The sequence below is a fragment of the Salarias fasciatus genome, chromosome 11, assembly GCF_902148845.1.
Source record: "Salarias fasciatus chromosome 11, fSalaFa1.1, whole genome shotgun sequence".
In the NCBI taxonomy this organism is placed as follows: domain Eukaryota; kingdom Metazoa; phylum Chordata; class Actinopteri; order Blenniiformes; family Blenniidae; genus Salarias; species Salarias fasciatus.
Window position 1 is genome coordinate 30,850,175 of NC_043755.1, and position 18,966 is coordinate 30,869,140.

General features: G+C 41.8%; 1 protein-coding gene across 1 annotated transcript in view; it reads right to left on the reverse strand.

The window, feature by feature from the left end:
* Window positions 1-10,018: 10,018 nt before the first annotated feature.
* LOC115397484 (semaphorin-7A) overlaps window positions 10,019-18,966 on the reverse strand; it is a 54,761-nt gene continuing 45,813 nt past the window's right edge. The window contains exons 11-14 of the mRNA XM_030103841.1: window positions 15,969-16,089; window positions 14,592-14,764; window positions 12,794-12,849; window positions 10,019-10,409 (exon numbers count right to left, since the gene is read on the reverse strand). Of these exons, the coding sequence (XP_029959701.1) occupies window positions 10,063-10,409; window positions 12,794-12,849; window positions 14,592-14,764; window positions 15,969-16,089 (697 nt within the window). The 3' untranslated portion in view covers window positions 10,019-10,062. The remainder of the gene's footprint in view (window positions 10,410-12,793; window positions 12,850-14,591; window positions 14,765-15,968; window positions 16,090-18,966) is intronic.

Genomic DNA, 18,966 nt, shown 5'->3' on the forward strand with positions numbered 1-18,966 from the left:
GAACCCCCCGAACACTACACGAAGATCAGACCCGAGATCATTAGCATACTCCCGGACCTTGTCTTCGGTAGGGAGGAGAAAATTGGGGCAAAATTCGGCCCGATCCTTCTGTAGTGTGTGCTGGACTACAGGTTGACGTGACCCGCCCACGTTTCCCGCCGGCAAAAACCAAAACACAGACGATAGAACTTCCGGGTCATGGAGATCGAAGAAATTGAAAAATCACATTAAAGTCTGCTCTGTGGCAGTATTTCAACTTTCCTTTATTTGATCTGTCTTAACAAACGGGATATTGAAAAACAAACCAATTTTCATTTATTTCTTTTCATTTTAAAAACGAAAAAAGGAAAAACGACTCATTTTTCAATATTTTGTTTTTTGATTCTAAATTGAATATCAATTGAACGAATGATACACGGATTATGTTGGACCTGCAAGGAAGTAACTGAGCTTCTGCATGACTACACCAGGCAGGATTTTGACTTTATTCTTCTCGTGACTGGTTGTGTTAATGCACCCAGCCCTGAGGCGCAGCTATTTTCTTTGTTCTGCAGTGTTTGCATGTTTGTGCTTCCATGATGTGAAAGCGAATCCATGTATGAGTGTGCACATTTTAGGTTATCTGTGTGGTGTTGCTGTTTGTGCATGTGTGAGTTTCCTTGCCATGGTCTCTGATTAACTGTGGATCTCACATTCTTTGGATCGAGTCTTCAGACTTGGGAAATACTTGTGTTCAAGCTGCAGGGCTTGCAGTATGTTATCAGTGTGAGAGGCTGTGTTGCAAGAATATAAATGTGGGTCAGCAATTACTAATCACCACCTGTTTTTGAATGCTTGATTGTGTTCTACTTCTTCCTGTTGGATTGTTGTTTCTGGCGGCCGCTGATGCATGCTTATGTTCCCTTTGTTGGATTTTGCCATCATGATATCCTGGGACTCGTTCCCTGCATTTTGCATACATGCCTGACATTGTGTGACATTCAATGCTTTATTGAGATAGTTTGTGGCATGCTTACATAGCGCCTATGAGCACAGAACTACATTCCTGTTCGTGTGTTATTTTTTAAATACACTCAGGAACATGCAGCTTTGTGAGGCTTGCTTAATGCCGCCCAGCCAAATTATGACCAAGCAGATCTAAAAGAAAGACTAAGCACTAGCAACTCCTTGTATGCATTGACTAATCTTATCAAATGTAAAAATGTAAATACAAATAACAGATTTTTTTTTAATCCACATTTGAAATCCTAATTACAAACTGTTGAGGTGACTTTTGCAGATTCCGGTTCAACCTGACGAATTCTACTCTGCTCCACGATGGCGTTAAAGGTTATTAAGGCAGCAGTTTTCTGGTCCAGTTTACTCAAGATGAAACTGAGCTGAACGTGGCTGAACACTGAACCGCTTCACGTGCTCGTTGTGAAATCTTTGACCATCACGCTGAAAATGCCCCACATTTTCATTTCCTGATCCCCGTGACTTTCAGCCAGCGCGGCTTTAAAGCGACGCGGCTTGTTTGACAACATTGTGCTTATGATCCAGTGAAACGGCGCAGTGTTTGTGTCTCAGTCACCGGGTGTCTCAGCATGTCTGCGATGCTGCCTCTGCTCCGTCACCTCGCGCTGCCATGCCGGCTGCTCATTTCATTGTCTTGTCATCTGTGTCATGCGTGACTCATGTGACTGGAAAGAAGTGGGGGCTTCTGGGTTGTGGGTTCAGTGTGACTCAGTGAAATCTGCCTGCTGTCACAGGTTTGTGTTTTTTCTCCGGGCTCTTTATCAGATGTGACGCTGTGGAAATGTGTCACGCTGGCTCCAAAACGTGAAGTCAAATCTCATTCATTTCTTTATGGAAATCTCCCATTTCCAAAGCAGGGCTGATTTGTTTCAGGGTGGAATTATTTAAAAAAACACCGTTTCAGGAAAACATTCATCAGCTTTCTCTGTTTAATATGCAGGTTTTTTCACAGCGTGCCTTTGCATATCAAGAATAACTTGCAGGCTTCAAGGTCAAAATTATGCCGGTTTTATCCTGCGGCGCTGCACTTCACAGCTCATTTATCTTTTTAGCAACAATTTTTTTATCGGTTTTAAGAAATACTGTAATATTTGGGGAATTAAGCCTCATTCCAAGTACATCTCACACTGCTTTGATCACATGAAGACCTCAAGCATTAAAGCAATTCTTCCTGCTGTTCATAAGTCGACTGTGTTTGTTGCATTTGCAGTACAAATGCTTTAACCAAACCAAAATGTATTTTTAATCTGAGGGCGCATGTGTTTAAGCTCCAGCTGTGTTCTAACTCCATGAAATGCAGACTGTTTCCAGGCCCACACAGGTTATAGGCGTCTACATATTGTTATCTTGTTGTTTGCTTTGTTCCTGTAAATGTCAGTTCATCCTCAGTCACACATTTATATCTACCTTCACAGCCAAACACAAAAATAGGTCCATAAGAAAAAAAGATGGAACTGTTTCTTTTCTCTGTCTTCAACAAAGAAATGTTTCGATGCAACCGCATGCAAGCAGTGTCCTTACTTTCCTTCTTAACTGAGTTTGTCAACACCAGGGGTGACAAACATAAGGCCTGTGGGCCAAAACAGGTCTGCAAGAGGCTCGTATGTGGCCCGCCAAACCAACAGACAAATGGTAAAAATGTCAAAGAAAACAGTTGATTTTTTTTTCTCTTTTAACAACTTTTACATTTGAAAAACGACTATTTCATGGCACTAGTTTACCAATTTTCTGGTTTTGTAATTTGTGGACATTAAATAGGAATGCGTGGCCACAATTGAAAGAGTTCTTTCAGATATCGCGTGTGGAGTTTCATAACTGAAACCCTGCTTCTTCTCCTCAAATGTTAATGACATCCTGCTCTAAAACGACTGATTGCAATGGGTGGATCATTATCGGGCCTCCTGCAGAGATTAGTGGTTCATCGCATTCAGGTCTGTCACAACACGCGAATCTTAACAAAAAGCTATTGAAGGATCAGAATTTCATTGCTTTTTTTTTTCCTTTGTATCTTTGACTATTTCAGTTGATCGTGACATTAAGAGCAGCAGCCACACTAAATGCTCTAGTCAGATGTAAATAGATATTTCACTCGTAACAGTGACTCCTCAAACGTTATGGACGAGTGTGCAGGCCGGTGTTCTATCGTTTCACACTGTTGCTGCAGACAGTTTGACGCTCAGTTAGCTGTAATGAAGTCAATAACAGCAGTAATTTCATTCCATTCAGGATTTTCCAGTCACACCCTGACGGCCTGTCAAGTAGAACTAAAGGGCCACATGTTGGCCCCCGAGCCTTATGATGACCAGCTGAGGGCCAGTCACTGAAATACATGTTGAAATACTGAAACTTCCCCAACGGTAGGTCCTGACATATGGTTTACTAGGTGCATTTTAGCGATACATTGTGCGTGTTTGAGCATGCGCTTGCATTAGAAGTCATCAGATTTGTCCACTTGAAACATTTGAGCCCATATGTTGCAGTTATTCCTTAAATATAGGATCATTTCTTTTTCAAGTCATTACAGATAACAACAACTTCCGGCTTCTCAAGATTGATACCGATAATATTAATATTTTGGAAAATTTAATCTTTTCTATTTAAGCAAGAGCATCAGAGGGAGATTTTTCTTGATAAAGATGAGCATCTCTGTCTTCTCACACCCAATCCCTAAAGAATAAATGAATCACCTGCCCTTCTGCTGGGCTTTGAGTCAGTTCTGATGTGACATCTTAGTTTTCTTCAAGGACTTCTCCATTTATTGAAGCGTTGTTGTTTTCACCTGCCTTGGGCTTCTTCATTTTTGGCTCTTCCACATTTTCTGCTGATGCACCGCTCACCTTGGCACGCAGGATTTCAGCTGCTTCCCTCTTTGTTGCTCGGCTAAAACAACAGTCCTTGTCTCTGCGATCCGAGACAGTAGCGGGATTCAGTGCAGATGGCACTGAGTGGCTGCTCTGTGGCTCACAGGAAGGTGCTCTTTGAATTTTTGATTCCATGATCTGTGACAACAGTCGGGTGCTTCAGAGCTTCAGTAGAGGGGATCACAGCAGCTGAGCTGATGTCTTTCTTTCAGCTGTTCACACGTTGCCAGAATAGTTAGCAAGTGTTCAATTAAAGTCCACCGATGAATAAAAAAAAAAAAAGCAGGTAACTTGAAATCTGCTGCTTAGCTGCAAAGGCTGACCTCTGCTCTGAGAAACCTGTGTCAGCATGTAGAACATGCTGGTGGGTACGTCGCCTCGAAGCCTTCTGTCTAAATACTGTTAAACTAAATGCAATTTGAGGAAAAAATTAACCAAGGCAGGCATCTGAAGTTCACTTAACCCTTTACAGTGGATAAGCGGCTCCAATCCTCAGTTATATTGTTCAATAAATCAATTACAATTTGGATTTCTGATGGAGTGCACGACATTTTTCTGGCCCTCACCATGATCAAAGTGTCAGTACAGTCCTGGTGCAATGATTGAACAATCGAACTGAATGAGGATTTTTCATATAGTCTTGCTTTGGAATAAAGACAATCACCCAGTACCTTTATACTTATATTTTATTAATTTTCACTGCACATGTTCAGGGAAACACATGTCAATATGGATTTGTTACATGAATATCTATTGCACTATAGATATCTGTTATTTAAAAATACATGGTATGAGATGGCATAAGACTGGCATGGCACCAATATAAATCTCTTTTTTTTTTCCTTTCCAATATATAATAAGAGTTTGGCATGTTACTCTTGAAATCAGATATATCAAGACACAGAATGATGGGCGCACATCATGTACAGTACTCAACACTCAAAACCCCAGAGCAAACAAAACAGCGAGCCGCCTCACTCGACGCGGGTTGGTTTTACAGCAGATAGTGTGTTCCACCAAAATGGCTTTCCTGAAGGCAAATCAAGAGCTTGCTTTGAAGAAGATTAGCTTTTATCGGCCGGGCTGACAATGACAGATGTGAGTGAGCGATAACCGAACTTCAATATAGCAGCCGGGAGAAAATCCATATCAAAGCAAGGACTTGAAGAGACTGGAGATGTCACGTTCGGACACCTTGTGTTTGTTAAATGCTAAAAGTCCTAATTTAACACATATGGCACGAGAGTGAATATTAAAGCAACGCCCTTTCCGAAGATGCATGACTGGCTGAAATGCTGGATGTCGCACACAGGAAACAGAGATTTCAGTTCTGCAGACCTTCAGCTCAATATTGTAAAGAAACCCCGTGTCCCATATCCACTCTAACTTTTAAGCTCTTTGATGACAGCTGAGTCAGTCAGAACAGCAAGTTTAGCTTAAAGATGCTCTTTTTTTTTTTACAGCCAAGAACCTACTGCTACGTGATCATACTCATTTCAAACAGGATTATCTGCACAAGTTGATAAGCTGCAAGGTTAAAACTGCATATGTAATGATTTTCAGTTTACAGAGGCAGGATATCATCACCGATTTTGAAACTATTGAGTCACAAGCAGACTGCAGCAAACAGGTTAAAATAGGAGCAGCTAATTAGGTGCATCAGAGAATCGTAGAGAAAAGAGTCTTTATGCTTATTGTTGCCACTAAATGGCGCAGAATTTTCCTTAAAGGCAATATTTGCAGGGCTGTCACGGTAGGGCAAACCTGTAAACGACCATTGTTCTCCCACTTAGAGACATGCTCTGTATGCCATCCACCGGCCAGTCGACCTCAATCTATCAAGGTCTGAGAGCAGGAGCATTGTCATGCTAAGTCCATGGATGCTGCTGAGAGCGGAACCTAATTGTCTGCGTGGCTGCTGGGGGGCGAGTAAATTGAACATGCTTGGAATTGTTCAGAATCACGGTTGCCTCCCCTTTGCAATGTTTTTTGCGGCGCTCTATGGCCAAGTCTATAGAGTCTGGACATGGGTCACAGCGGAGAAGCTCATGCTAACAGGCTCAACTAGCGTCTCGGCACACAGCTTTCCAAATCAGCGCACATCAGCACTTAGCAGGTATCGTCGGCATAAAAGGTTATTCGAGGAAAAAGAAGCCCACAGCAGTTAGTCGTGCAGATTGTTCACAGCCTCTACTAAAAGTCTAGCAGTGCCTGTCTGGCGGACTGGTGTTAGCATCCCACCCTGGCAGCAACACAGAAACTCAAATACAACTTGTGTGCATGTTGATCCTGCAGGTTTCTGTACGCGAGGAAGACCGATGTTGTGCTCAGGGTTCGTCACAGATCAGTACGTTGATTTTTGGGAATGAAGAAGTCAGTCAGTGCAGTGCAGTGCAGAAAGCGTGCAGATCCCAGAGCAGCAGCACACAACCGAGCAGCTCGCCGTCTCTGGTTTTCGCAGCTGAGAACACGCTGGCTGTCCTCATCCCTGAAGGTGTAAAAATAAGTTCTCTAATGAAGTACATGACGAGCCCGTTGCATTGTCTAATTAGATATTAATGACATTTCTGCCACTGTGGAAGGCCCGGCACAGCCAGATTTATGTACCATTAGTGAATGATAATTCTCGAAGCTCTGGAGGACATGCTAATCCGCTGCATAATTCATCTCCACACAAGTCTACTTCTGGAGTCAGCTGATCAGTATTCATAAGGTTTGGTTTAGATTTTGGCATTTCAGTGCTGCTAAAAGGCAGCTACTCTCACAGCTCTTTCTCTCTACATTTGTCATCCCTAATATTTCTCCAAGGTTATCAGAGGTTTGCGTTCGCAGCGTGAAGTCTGATCCTGGAGCTGCCGGTTGTGGTTGCTGCTGTACATTAGTGAGGCATCTTGTTGGAATCTGTCAAGCCTTTTGTTTTCACAGCATAAAGATACAAACATTAAAAAACAAAGAAAAGACATTTTCCGCTTGCGCTGATGTCTCCGGGGGAAAGAGGTAAAGCAGTAAATGATTACATTTCACGTTTTTAACTATGGCATAAAAACCCAAACCATCAAGACAAATTGTCACATACATAGGCAGCAATGGTAGAAACCAACATCTGTTGAGCAATAAAATACAGAACATACCTCACACATCTAAGTACAAGCCTTTTTATCCTCCTGGCAAACTAGAAAAACAACACTGTCACGTGTTTTCGTTTAGCTTCATCTGCCCCCGGTGTGTCGGAAGTATGTGATTAATGAAATTGGGGTAACACCTTGTTCACATCTTTTCGCATTGCCAGACTCAGACTGCTCTACTTCCCAAAAGCTGCGTAGCACAGGAGATTTCCCATCACAGAACCCACCGGTCAGCACAAATATCACAACCTGCAAGCAGATTTTAGACTTTACTTGAAATACATCTGAAATTAATATTATGTGGCCTTAAATTACTATTTCCTGGCCAATGGATTGATATTTAGCGGCCTCAAAGTAGTATTTTGTAGCCTCAAGTGTATGTTCCTTCGTGACAATACAAAGTTATATTTCAAATGTCATGTCTGATTCTCTGTAGAATAGCATAAAAAGTGAGGAAATTTGTGTTTAGTAGATTAATTTTTTCTCTGTTATGACAAAGTGATGCTGCCACAAAGCCTGTTCTGGTTCTTGTTGATCACATTTGCAGGGAATGCATTCATTGGACGGGGGAGTCGCCTACAGAGGGGTCTGGTGCTTCTCACAGAGTCTCACAAACCCCTCCAGCCTCCTTGACGTTATGCTTTAACAGTGCAAGTTTTCCTGGAGTTTGCTTCAGTTGCTCAGCCCCCGGCAACATTTCCGAGGTTCCAGTGATTTACTGAAGCCAGACTGATTGACAGGTTGAACGTTGAGATTACAGTGTTAGCACGCTGTTCTTTTCAGCAGTTGCCAGGGTTAGCCAGATGCAGCATGCTACCCGTAATTAAGTGAATGAAACACACACGGACAAGTGGATTGATGCTTTGCTTGCCGGCGCTGTCAAGACGGGGAGGTCTTCCTCATGTTTCAGATCGACACGCGAGTTCGTCTGCTCTTCCTCTCACCAAGGATCTACATTTAGCTGCCGCTCAGGCTTTTTTCCAAAGCTGATTCAGATTCCTATTGAACTGCTCAACCTCCTGTGGAAGAAGCGTTCATGTTTTTGCTGTGTTGACCAGGAGCTGGCACCAGCCGCTACGCATGCGGGTTACACCAGTAGGAGACTTTAGCAAGTCTTGCTTGTCAACTTTCAACACCTCACTCTGCCTGTCTGCAGAGTTTTTTTGGGTGGATTGACTGATTTGATGAGGAAGAAACAAAGCATATTGCTAATTTAATGGGATCCTAAGATCTCAGGGTGTAACTCGCAAGTGTCTACAAAGATCCAACACGGCCGTGTCTGTATCTCTGGCATGAACAAGGACGTTTGATCGAGTTTAGATGAGGACAGTGGACTAACCAGACCCCTGATTGTGAGAACCTGGAGCTACCAGGATTTCTAAACTCGTAGCTCTAAACGCAGAGGAGAAAAAGCCAATTTTCATTATTAGCTCTGCTACTGACGCTTGTTTAGAGGTTTGGATGATTTGATGAGGAACAAACAAAGCATACTTTAACAGGATCCCCAGGTTGGTCACACATTAGTTCAATCAAGTTCATTATGCCTATAATTTGTTGAGTATTTTTCTCTTTCTTCTTTCTCTTCAGGCAAGTACATTTTTACAACATAACTTTTCAAAGGTATTTTATCCGCAGTGATCCAGCTGAGTAGTTTGTCACACTGGCATGAACAAACGTGTCCAGGCTGATTTCACACGTTTTCAATAAGGTTTAGATGAGGACAGGGAACTAACCAGACCTCTGACTGTGAAAACCTGGAGATACCAGGATTTCTAAATTAACAGCAAAAGGAGAAAAAAATAAATTTTTCATACTTCCTCTGCTACTCATTCCACAAACACATGGTTATTGCAAATGTGGCAACAATTGAAAGCAATATAAATATAGAGAACTGTTCCAAATTGAAGAAATCATCTACCAATCACAAATTTCTCTCTCTCTCTTTTTTTTTTTTTTTTTTTTTTTTTTAGGGTTAGGGTTTGCTGTTTCTTCAGTTTAAAGAACTCTGGAGGTGATTTGAGGAACAAGTCACTGCTGACATTATGGAGTCATGGGTGAGGTTGTGGTGTTATTCACATCCTGTAAGAGTGACAGTTTTGCTCCAGTGCTCTGGGAAGGAGAAATAAAATGCTGTGTAAAAAATTGAAAGAAAAAAAGCAAAGACAACAAAACAGAGAAAGCTGTGAACAAGGCGTAATAACAATGTCTGATACCGTCTTCTTAAAAGATGCAAGAAACTGCCTCGTCTGAGGAGGAGGTGCTGAGACACAGTGATGTTCGAGAATGAGCTCTTGCCCATCCGCCTACTTCCTGTCAGAACGCTGACACTTCCTCCCAGCGATGTTGTTGGGCTCAGCTGCACTAATTATAGCGCCAAGTCCGACCGAGTCTGCAGTATTCTGCCTCGACTGCAAAATTGTGCTTAGGAGTTTATGTCCCAGAAGTGTTAAGGCTTTTTAAATCTCAATACCAGACATTTCTCTAGGTACTAATGAGCTATACCGATAAAGTTCAACAAGATGAGTGATGGAGGGGTGGTATTAAAAGTTCACATATCCACAAATAAGCACAATCAAGTCAATTTTAAAATAAGAGAAATGATAAAAAGAACTGGCCTGGTATTGGTGTTTTTTTGCCCAACTCATAGGATATGTTTTTAATTTTTTTACTCAAAGAGGAAAGGTTCGCAAAGCACCTAATAATGGTTGAATCAAGTTCGCCCTTTCAAGACACGTCAGTTCACGGACAGTAACTCCGAGTCACTTTAATTTACGTGGACGTATTTTCCAGTTTTGATCTCGTTAAGACAGCTGTGACTGCAGATATGTTGCTCGAAGCTAAAAAATATAGATTTTTAACCCTTTATTCGCTGATATTTTCTGAACTCTTTCTCTACAAAACAAAATAGAAAAAGGAGAGTTTTTTGCCTCACCAAACAACCCAACCATGTACCTCAATGCTCTGCGAACCTCACCTCCGAACAATGGCTCCTCGTGTTTCCTGTCATTGGGAGCCAGTCGGGGAGGAGGATGAGGAGTTAGCATTAGTGATAGCTGCAGTTAATGAAGCCACAGGGTGGTGAGAGCGAGCAGCACCGACAGCCCCAGGGTGGAGGCCAGGGAGGCGGCCAGCAGCCCGCCGTCGTTCTTCAGCCTGAAGGAGATGACCTCCACCTTGAACCCGTCCTCGGTGGCCATGCAGCGGAAGACGCCTTCCTTCAGGGGCGTGTCGACCGCCGGCCCCAGGACGCAGAAGTCTCCGGAGAAGAGGCAGGGGTAGTTCAGCACGCAGTTGTCCTTCTCCCAGCGGTAGGTGGCGTGGAAGGAGCGCACGGGGCAGGGCAGAAAGACGGAGGTGTTGAACGGCACCACCACTTCTCTGGGGGAAGTTTTACGCAACTTCAGAGCTGGAGAGAGGAGGAAATAATGATTTTTCTCTCTTAATTGTAAATGCTTTACTGTTTCCCCTGTAGGCGCCTGATAAATACAACTAAGCTCATTTCTTTGTATTTATTAATCTGAACGCTATGCACTGTTTGATGGATCTTTGCCAAAGTAGGATTATAGCTTTGGGCCCCAGATGTTCAGGGACCCCAAAGGCTCTGAAGTCCTCATGTTCATCATAAATTGTGTTGGTTTATTTGATCAATTGTAAATTTGTGTGGGAATATTCACCCAATCTCCCTATCAACTTAAAGGAGAAGACCCTGAGGCAAGCTCCACATTATTACCTGTCTGGCATAGAGCTTCTTTGATAGGGTTTGAATCAACCAGCAGATATATATATTTTTTTTCCATCGAGGCCCCTGGTGGGATAATCCAATCATAAGATTTCCCACAGTAATGTTAGGTGATTACACTTCAGCTTCTGGCTTGGTTGGAATAAAAAAGACAAATTTAAGAGACTGTTGAGAGCCTCGAGGGCCGGAGTGGAGGACCGGAAATGAAGACCGAGGCCCTGTTTGTGTGACGACGTTGTAGAGGGAAACTTTTGTTGTGCTTTTTGTCCGTTTACACAACAGTGTCAATGAAAACTCGACTTTTTGAAAACTATCCCCAAGGTGGAATTTTTGAGAACTGTCTGACTCTGTGTGAGTGATGGAAAGTACAGCTTTTCTGAAACGCTGCTACTGCGATGAGCACCACGGTGATACTAAGTAATTCTTCCACACATACACGAGTCGATGGATAATAAGAATCGTAATTGCCTCCAGAGTTTCATGACTCTCAGTCCAGAGTCTCCTGAACTTGGTAGTCTTAGAGTAGACAGTCACCGTAATAACAATCCAACTCGCTTCTCCATACGGATGTCTACGTTCTACCATTGTTAATTTTTACACCTTACTATTCTCTGCATGCATGCATATGTGGCTTCATTACAGAAACAACCAATAGCACCCACCAGGGGCCCAACGTGCCAACAGCACTTTCAGAATTTCTACCGTTCTTGTTTAAACTGGCTTCCTTTTCAAAACATCGCTGGGTAAACGGAAAACATTTCTGAAACTGTGTTTTCATTTTGAAAGTTGTCATTTAACAGGCCTGTTTGTGGACTGTGAGAGTAGCTGAAAAAAATCCACACATGCGCAGGCAGAACATGCAAACTCCACACGAAAACACCACCCCAAATCCTAGAAATCAAATTTCTCTGCTGAAACAAGAGTGCAAACCACTGTTTTGATCAAGTTATTCACAATGAAGTTGTTCACAGGCGTGCAGACGTGTTGCATTCATCTTCACTGACCTTTCAGGTTGTGTCAGGAAAACGCTGACACACGTCATGAGAGCGGTCATGAAAGCTGTGCTAATGCCAGGTTAGTCTGAGTTCCATTTATTCAAGAGACATTGACTGTCTCAGCAATGTTACCTGAGATGCTGTGTAATCCTCCGCCCACCGCTCTGGGCTGAGGATGCTAATGTACTCACAGTCTGCCATAGCGCCGAGGTGGATTATTAATGTATGGATAATGTAGGCGACTGTCAAACCACTGAAGACTGATTTTCCTCACAGAGCGGCGGCGTTGTCGTTGAACCACTCCGCCTGATAGGTACAGCTAATAAAATCAATCGTCATCCCGGCTAGATGAATGGCTGGCGACTAAAAATGAGCAACCAGCTTCTCTCTTGGGATGACTTGTTGAAAATAAATAAATGAGAACTATGAATTTTAAAAGCCCACACTGTAAACGGCATATCGGGTGTAGTGGAAAAAGCTGGCAGGCAGCACAGTTTGTGCAGCCAGAGAGGCAGATTACCTGACAATAAGAAATACTTGTCTGGATCAGCTTTTGTTGTTTTTCTCCACTGCTCCATTGTAGATAATACTAACTAAAGACGACATAGAGATGTTTCATACGTGTGTAATTGCTATCCTTATGATTCTTTCGCTGCAAGGCGTCAATTAAATATACAAAAGCAGTGGGTATAATCATTTTCAGGTGGTGTTTTCTAGGAATATCTAATGAATCTTGTGTCTACAGGCACCAGTGACACAACCTGAAAGAAATGCAGTGTGAAAAGCAGATCACTTGTGAAGATAGCCTTGTCTTCAGAGAGCAGTAATTGCCATGATTAAGTGAGGTTAAAGCTGGGTTTTGAGCTCTGAAACAGGCCAGGACATCATATATATATATATATATATGCATAGATCTATAAATAAACTGCCCTTGTGGGTTTTTGGACTCTGCTCAATTATATGATAATAATCTTTTTAGTGTAGTTGCTCGGAAAGCTTCCTGTTTTGGTTTAATTAAGATACAGTGAGAGTGGGAGCAGGCAGATAAGAGCTCACCAGCAGCTTCCCCACAAACCGAGGAGTTGGAATGTTCCAGGTTCTGAATGAGAGCCCTGCAGGAGAAATAACAGAGATGACAAATTAGCAGCGTTATATGGTTTTACAAATGAGTCACTGCACCAACCTACGGTTTGTAATTTAAATTAAAACATGCAGAGACAATTCCTTCACTAAAGACATCCAGAGTTCATTCACAAAAGTCCTCCAACTCAAACGACCACAGTGGTCATTAATTCACACCTCAAATTATCACCATGAGGTACGTTTTAAAATCAAGCGCCCCCTAGTGGCCAAATAACGACAGACTGACAGTTTTTTTTTTTTTTTTAGCGGAGCGAGTTTCTCTAAATAGGTACATTTCATCACAAATGCAATTCTCTGCATTGACTGACTTCAGCTTGGTTTTCAAAATAGAACAAGTTCTTTGAAATAGTTTCTGAAACAGATCAGAAGCCACAATATGAACCACAAAAACAAAACAAAAATCGATAGATTGGAGAAATCTCTGTATTGTCATTTGCACAATGCTTCTCTGGAGACAAATATACACTTTATGCTCATAGTTTCCACTCGGTTTATGGATGTGATCTGCAGTTTGTTTGTTTCTACATGCTTCCTGACGGCTTCCTCTGCACAGCTGTCGCCCCGATGCGTCCTCAGCAACCGCTGTGCTGGCTGCTAAGGACTCTGACCTCCATCCCGGAGGGAAATTGATGTCTGTCACGGACTGGATTTCATTTTCTCTTTAAAGGTGCATTAAGGAGTTTTTCAACATTAAAAATACTTATTTTCCACCATAAATAAGTTACGCATTTTTAATGACGTGTACAATGTGCCCTGACATATTCATTACAAGTACCGCTAACAGCGCTAAATTGTCACTTGAAAGTTGCAGTGCCGGTACGGCACCACAATTCTTTGGGGGAGAATTTGAAAGGAATGACGTAATGCGCGCTCCGGCTGGCCTGATTTAATTGGATTTTGTTTTGTCCGCCATTACTCCGCCAGTTGTTTAGTGAGCAACAACTGAGCAGGATCTTCCAGAAAGTAAGTAAGACTTGCTTCTAGCACTGCAGCTCCAGCACAGACTCCACCAGGTAAAAGAAACTTAAATCTTACTCGAGCGCTACTAAAAGAGCGAGGAAGAAGTTCCCCTCTTCCGTGCACGAGAGCCACAGGGACGAGTGTTTCACTAAGCTGCATTACGCTCAAGGCCTGCAAGTGGCGCTCTTTTGCATAAGGAGTTTAGGTTTCAGTTTTTTTCTGAAGTTTGCTCTTATTGTATTTCTTTTAAATTCAAATTACTTTTTCATTTCATATAATTCTTTTTTCTAATTTTTTTTAGGGAAAAAAAGGGGTAAAGGGAGACAAAAGAATTTATTTGATCAGCTTCATTTTAGATTTGTCCTTGAATTATCTTGGATCTATGTTTTTGAATTCTGGGTGTTTTATTACACTTTGCTTCTTTATTACTTATTCTTCTAGCTTCACTTGACATGTTGAATACATTTTAATCAAGTTTTTAGCATCAATTTGCTGTCATTTTGGTATTTGTTGATGTTTACTGCTCAAGGTAATTTGAACCCAGTTGTATTCCACTGCTTTAATAATTAATCTCAGTTTTACCGTCTAAATGCGTTTTTCATTCTACTTTTGTGTGAACTATTACCCTGTCCTTGCATTATAAAACAGGCAAGTACTGATGGAGCCTCTTTAGTATGTCTAATGAATAACATCTCCACGCTTTCAAAAACAGCCAATAGTGCTGCGGCGGTGACGTCTCGTCTAGTCATACCCAGTCGTGATGTTGTATCCAGGCGGGATGGTGATGCACTTCCTCCTGGCCTTGTCCCATCCACAGTACGGATCTCGGGAGAGGATGCACTCCCTGCATGTGTCGCCATAGCGACCGCAGTCAGCCAGCGGCAGCCGCTGGATCTCCATCGCCGTGCCGACGTAGAGGTGTCCCTACGGAGGACACGATGTGGCTCAGTGTGGAACACTCATATTACTGGAATACATCAGAATGAGTCCAAACATATTCAGATGGTCAACAATATTTGAGAGGAATTAAATATTTTGTTTTTGTTATTCACGATATTCTACATATTAATTACAGTATGACAAAACCTCAAATAAATGAAATAGTACCTCAACAAATCAAATGTCTGAATATAGGTTGTGAAACCAATGGATGATACATAGTTGATGAATACATGGTTACTAACGCATTATTTAAAAATGATAAGCAGAAGTTGGACTGAATGTCATTGTTGGTGTTGTTCATAGTCGATGATAAATGCAAAATATGCATTTTTTCCATAGTGGGTTTGCAGAACAACAGCTTCCCTAAGAAGGGAATATGAATATGATGAAAAAGAAACGAACACATAAACAATATTAACCCCACCCCTGTTGAAAATGATTTATTAATTAGTTAACCCTTATCTACATACTTCATGTAGGCTATACTTAAACTATAGTAGACTTTATCTGAATCAACATGTCTATGAGAGCCGATTCCAACTAGATTGTTAACATTTTGGATTAGTACATCAATTCTGGATCAGATTTCAATCATTTTTCAGACAGGTTCAACTTCATCAATGGTTAATGGTGACTCTTCAGCTCAGACTAAAGCTAAAAATGGAGTTCCGCAGGGTTCTGTGTCCGGGCTTGTACTCTTCACATTATACATACTTCCTGTAGGGAATATCATCAAGGAGCAGTGCATTAACTTCCATTGTTATGCAGATGATACACAGATCTATTCATCTATGAAACCAGATTATAAAGATGAACTTGTCAAACTAGAAGCTTGTCTTAAAGACTTAGAAGAATGGATGAACTTGAGTTGTCAGCTTCTGAACTCAGATAAAGTAATTATTATATTTGGCCCAAAATATCTGACAAATGATCTAAACCCGTAGTAACACTGGATGTTATTACTTTGACCTCCAGCACCACTGTGAGTCAGCTGGGAGTTACTTTCGACCAAGACTTCTAATTCAACTCCCACATCAAACAAGTCTGCAGGAATGCGTTCTTTCACCTGGAACATCTGTGAAATCAACATGTCGTCTCGGAGTGATGCTGAGAAATGAGTCCATGCATGAGCTACTTCGAAAGTAGACACTTCCTAAAAACTATTTTTATGTGGGATGTTTCATACCTTTTGGGAGTCGATGGCCATGTTGAGAACAGGTCCCTCATTGTGAAACAGAGAGTACTGAGATATGATGAAGACCTCTTCACTGGTATGAAGGACTTTGAGTACTTTGCCTTGTTCTGTGGGGAATTAAAAATAATTGTAAATACAGATGATCCCTCATTTTCTCTTGACACTTTCTTGGTGTTACATGTTTTTGGATGGAAGTTGACTGCTTTCTTGTTGTTCGGCTGCAGCCTGTACATTTCCTCCTGTTTCTTATGCACGGTTTGACTTGGACAGTTTCCACTCTTGAGGCACGGTGCCAGGCCAAATGCAAGAAGGCGGATTAGAGTGTTCAGATTTTCCCTCAACACGATTTGCTAAAGGAAAAAGCTTCTCCTCTGCAGATAAAGATTGTGTAACTGTAGTTTCTCAACTTCAGTGGATAGTGCCAAAAGCACAGTACCACTTACGATAGAGGGGAAAAAATAAACAAACAAGAAAACCGAGGAAAAGGTCTGTGAGCAGGTTTTTGATGAGGAGGTGAAGTTTAAAGGCTGAGCTTTGGTAAAGCCTTCAAATCCAGCCTGTATATATAGAGTTAAAATGATGGCATCCTGGGTTATTGTGAATCACTTCACCTTGGTGTAAAGCCCAGATTCTCCTGGACTTGGTAGTTTTAAATACTTGACAGTCACTGTGATAATAATCCAACTTGTTTGTCTGTCCATAGGAATGTCCGTGCTCTGTATTGTTCTTTCTGTGCATGTGTGTGGGATTTCATTACAAAAACAACAAATTGCACTAACTCCTAGCCTGGAATGCTAATTACATGATTTTCAGTGTTTCTGCTGTTTTTTGTGTAAACGGAGATCGTTCAAAACGTTGCCGTGTAAACATGAAACTTCTCTGAAACAGAAACACATAAGTAATGTGTTTTTGTTTGAAATGTTGTCATGTAAGCGGAGCCTTAGTTTGATTTCCATAAACTGGCAGATTTGTTTGCTGTATAGAAATAAATGGCACCAATGAATAACATGAAATCTCCAGCCTGGATTCAAACCCAGACCTTCTTGCTGTGAGGCGGCAGTGCAAACCACTCCAGCTTCCTGCCACCCAATAGTCAGCCTCTGCTAGCCAGTTAGTCATCTTTTGGAACTTGTGTCTGTTTGTGTTTTCAAAATGAATAAAATAAACGAAGTGCTGCACAGACGAGCATGTGGCGCGGCCTCAACATCACGCCTGTGTGGATCTTGGCTCCAGCAGTCATTCAGTCCAACTGATATAATGTGTCACGAGCTTCCTGTTTCCAGATCCAGAAAGGTCCAGTAGACAGGAACCGGCGGGAGTTCACTGTGCCATTGTTCTGCTTTATTGTTGTTAGTCAATAGTTCTGTCTTGCATGCTGCTGGAGTTTGAAAAATTGATGAGTCGCTGTTCTAGCCATGAGCCGTCACTTTGCTGAGATTACTGTACGAGACCGACAGGCCGCCAACTGCATCACCAGTGAAAAAAACTCAACCTTATCAGTGGACACAAGGCAACCATATCCATTCATCCATCCACCCACAGAGCAAACAATCGCACACACACTCAAACCTGGGGGCAAATTAGACCCCGTTTCCATGTTTCCAAATAAAAAAGTAAAAACTTTTGTTGCCTTTTGAGTGAAACCACAACTTTTTGAAAGCAGCTCCAAAGGTGAAACTTCTTTGAAAATGCTCCGAAATGCAGCTACTGCGCATGCACATCGTGACCACAGTAAATAGCTCTTCTGCACATGCTCAGTAGCTGAACAATAACAACGTTTGCCTTCAGAGTGTCATGATTCTGAGCTCGGATTCTCCTGGATTTGGTAGTTTTAGAGCTGAGTCACCGTAACATAACAATCCAACATGGTCTTCTGCCCATACAAATGTTTGTGTTCTTCTATTGCTAATGTGTATATCTTATTGTTCTCTGCATGCATGTGTGCTTTAATTACAAAAACCAACAGTGCCTGGCATGCCAACTATATAATTTTCAGTACGTTTCTGTTTCCATGACATTGTTTCCAAAACGCTGCTGTGCAAATGTAAAATGTTTCTTAAAAGCAAAAAAAAAACAAAAAACTGAGTTTAATTGTAAATGTCGTGTAAACGAGATCTTAGGGTCACCAATTAACCTCACATGTGCTTCTTGGACTGTGGGAGGAAACCAGAGTACCTGGAGGAAAAGGCAACCATTACCTCCTTTATAAAGAATGCACTGACAGATTTAAAAAGAACAACGGTAAGAATCTTGTTTTACCTTAGATTATTTAGCTTTTCTCACTGTGGAAAGTGTGATTGCAGTGATACCTTTTCATCCCACATCCTCATTTCCTGAATGCACGCTCCCTCTGTGAAGCTCTCTCTGACTTGTAATTAGGCGTGCGGGCTCTTGCTGTCACTCGGACTTCTTTTGTCCTCAAACTGCCGCGTCTCCTTTTCATAAACTTCAAATCTTTTTGTCTGTCGTCAAAGATAACATTCCTCATTTCATCCGGTTTATTCTTACGTGATTCTTTAATCCTGTCTAAAGTTATTTTCAGCTTCTCTGTGAAAACAGCATCAGCACAAAGATAGTGACAACGCGTTCTGAGGTGAAAGAGGTGACAATGCTGAACGTACGTCACGCTGCTGAGAGAATCTTTTTTCAGTTTTTTAGTTATATTTATCCAGGCAAGCTTTGCTGAGAGAACACTTTCTTTTCGAGTAACACCTTGTGTACAACCTTTTCAAAGCTATACTGTAACACCTTATTCCTGAATGCTTTGACTGCTACATCAAGTGCCAAAAGGAAACACATTAATTGAGGGATTATTTAAAGTAATTGTTGAAAAACCCTGACTCCCTAAAGACTGCATGTTATCTCTTCAGTTTGAGATATTCATGGACTGGATGCTAAGGCAAAGTAGAGTTCCGGGGTGGCGTTTTGTAGGAAGCTCAAAGGGAGTGAGGTCTCTGTTCTTTGCAGATGATGTTGTCCTACTGGCTCG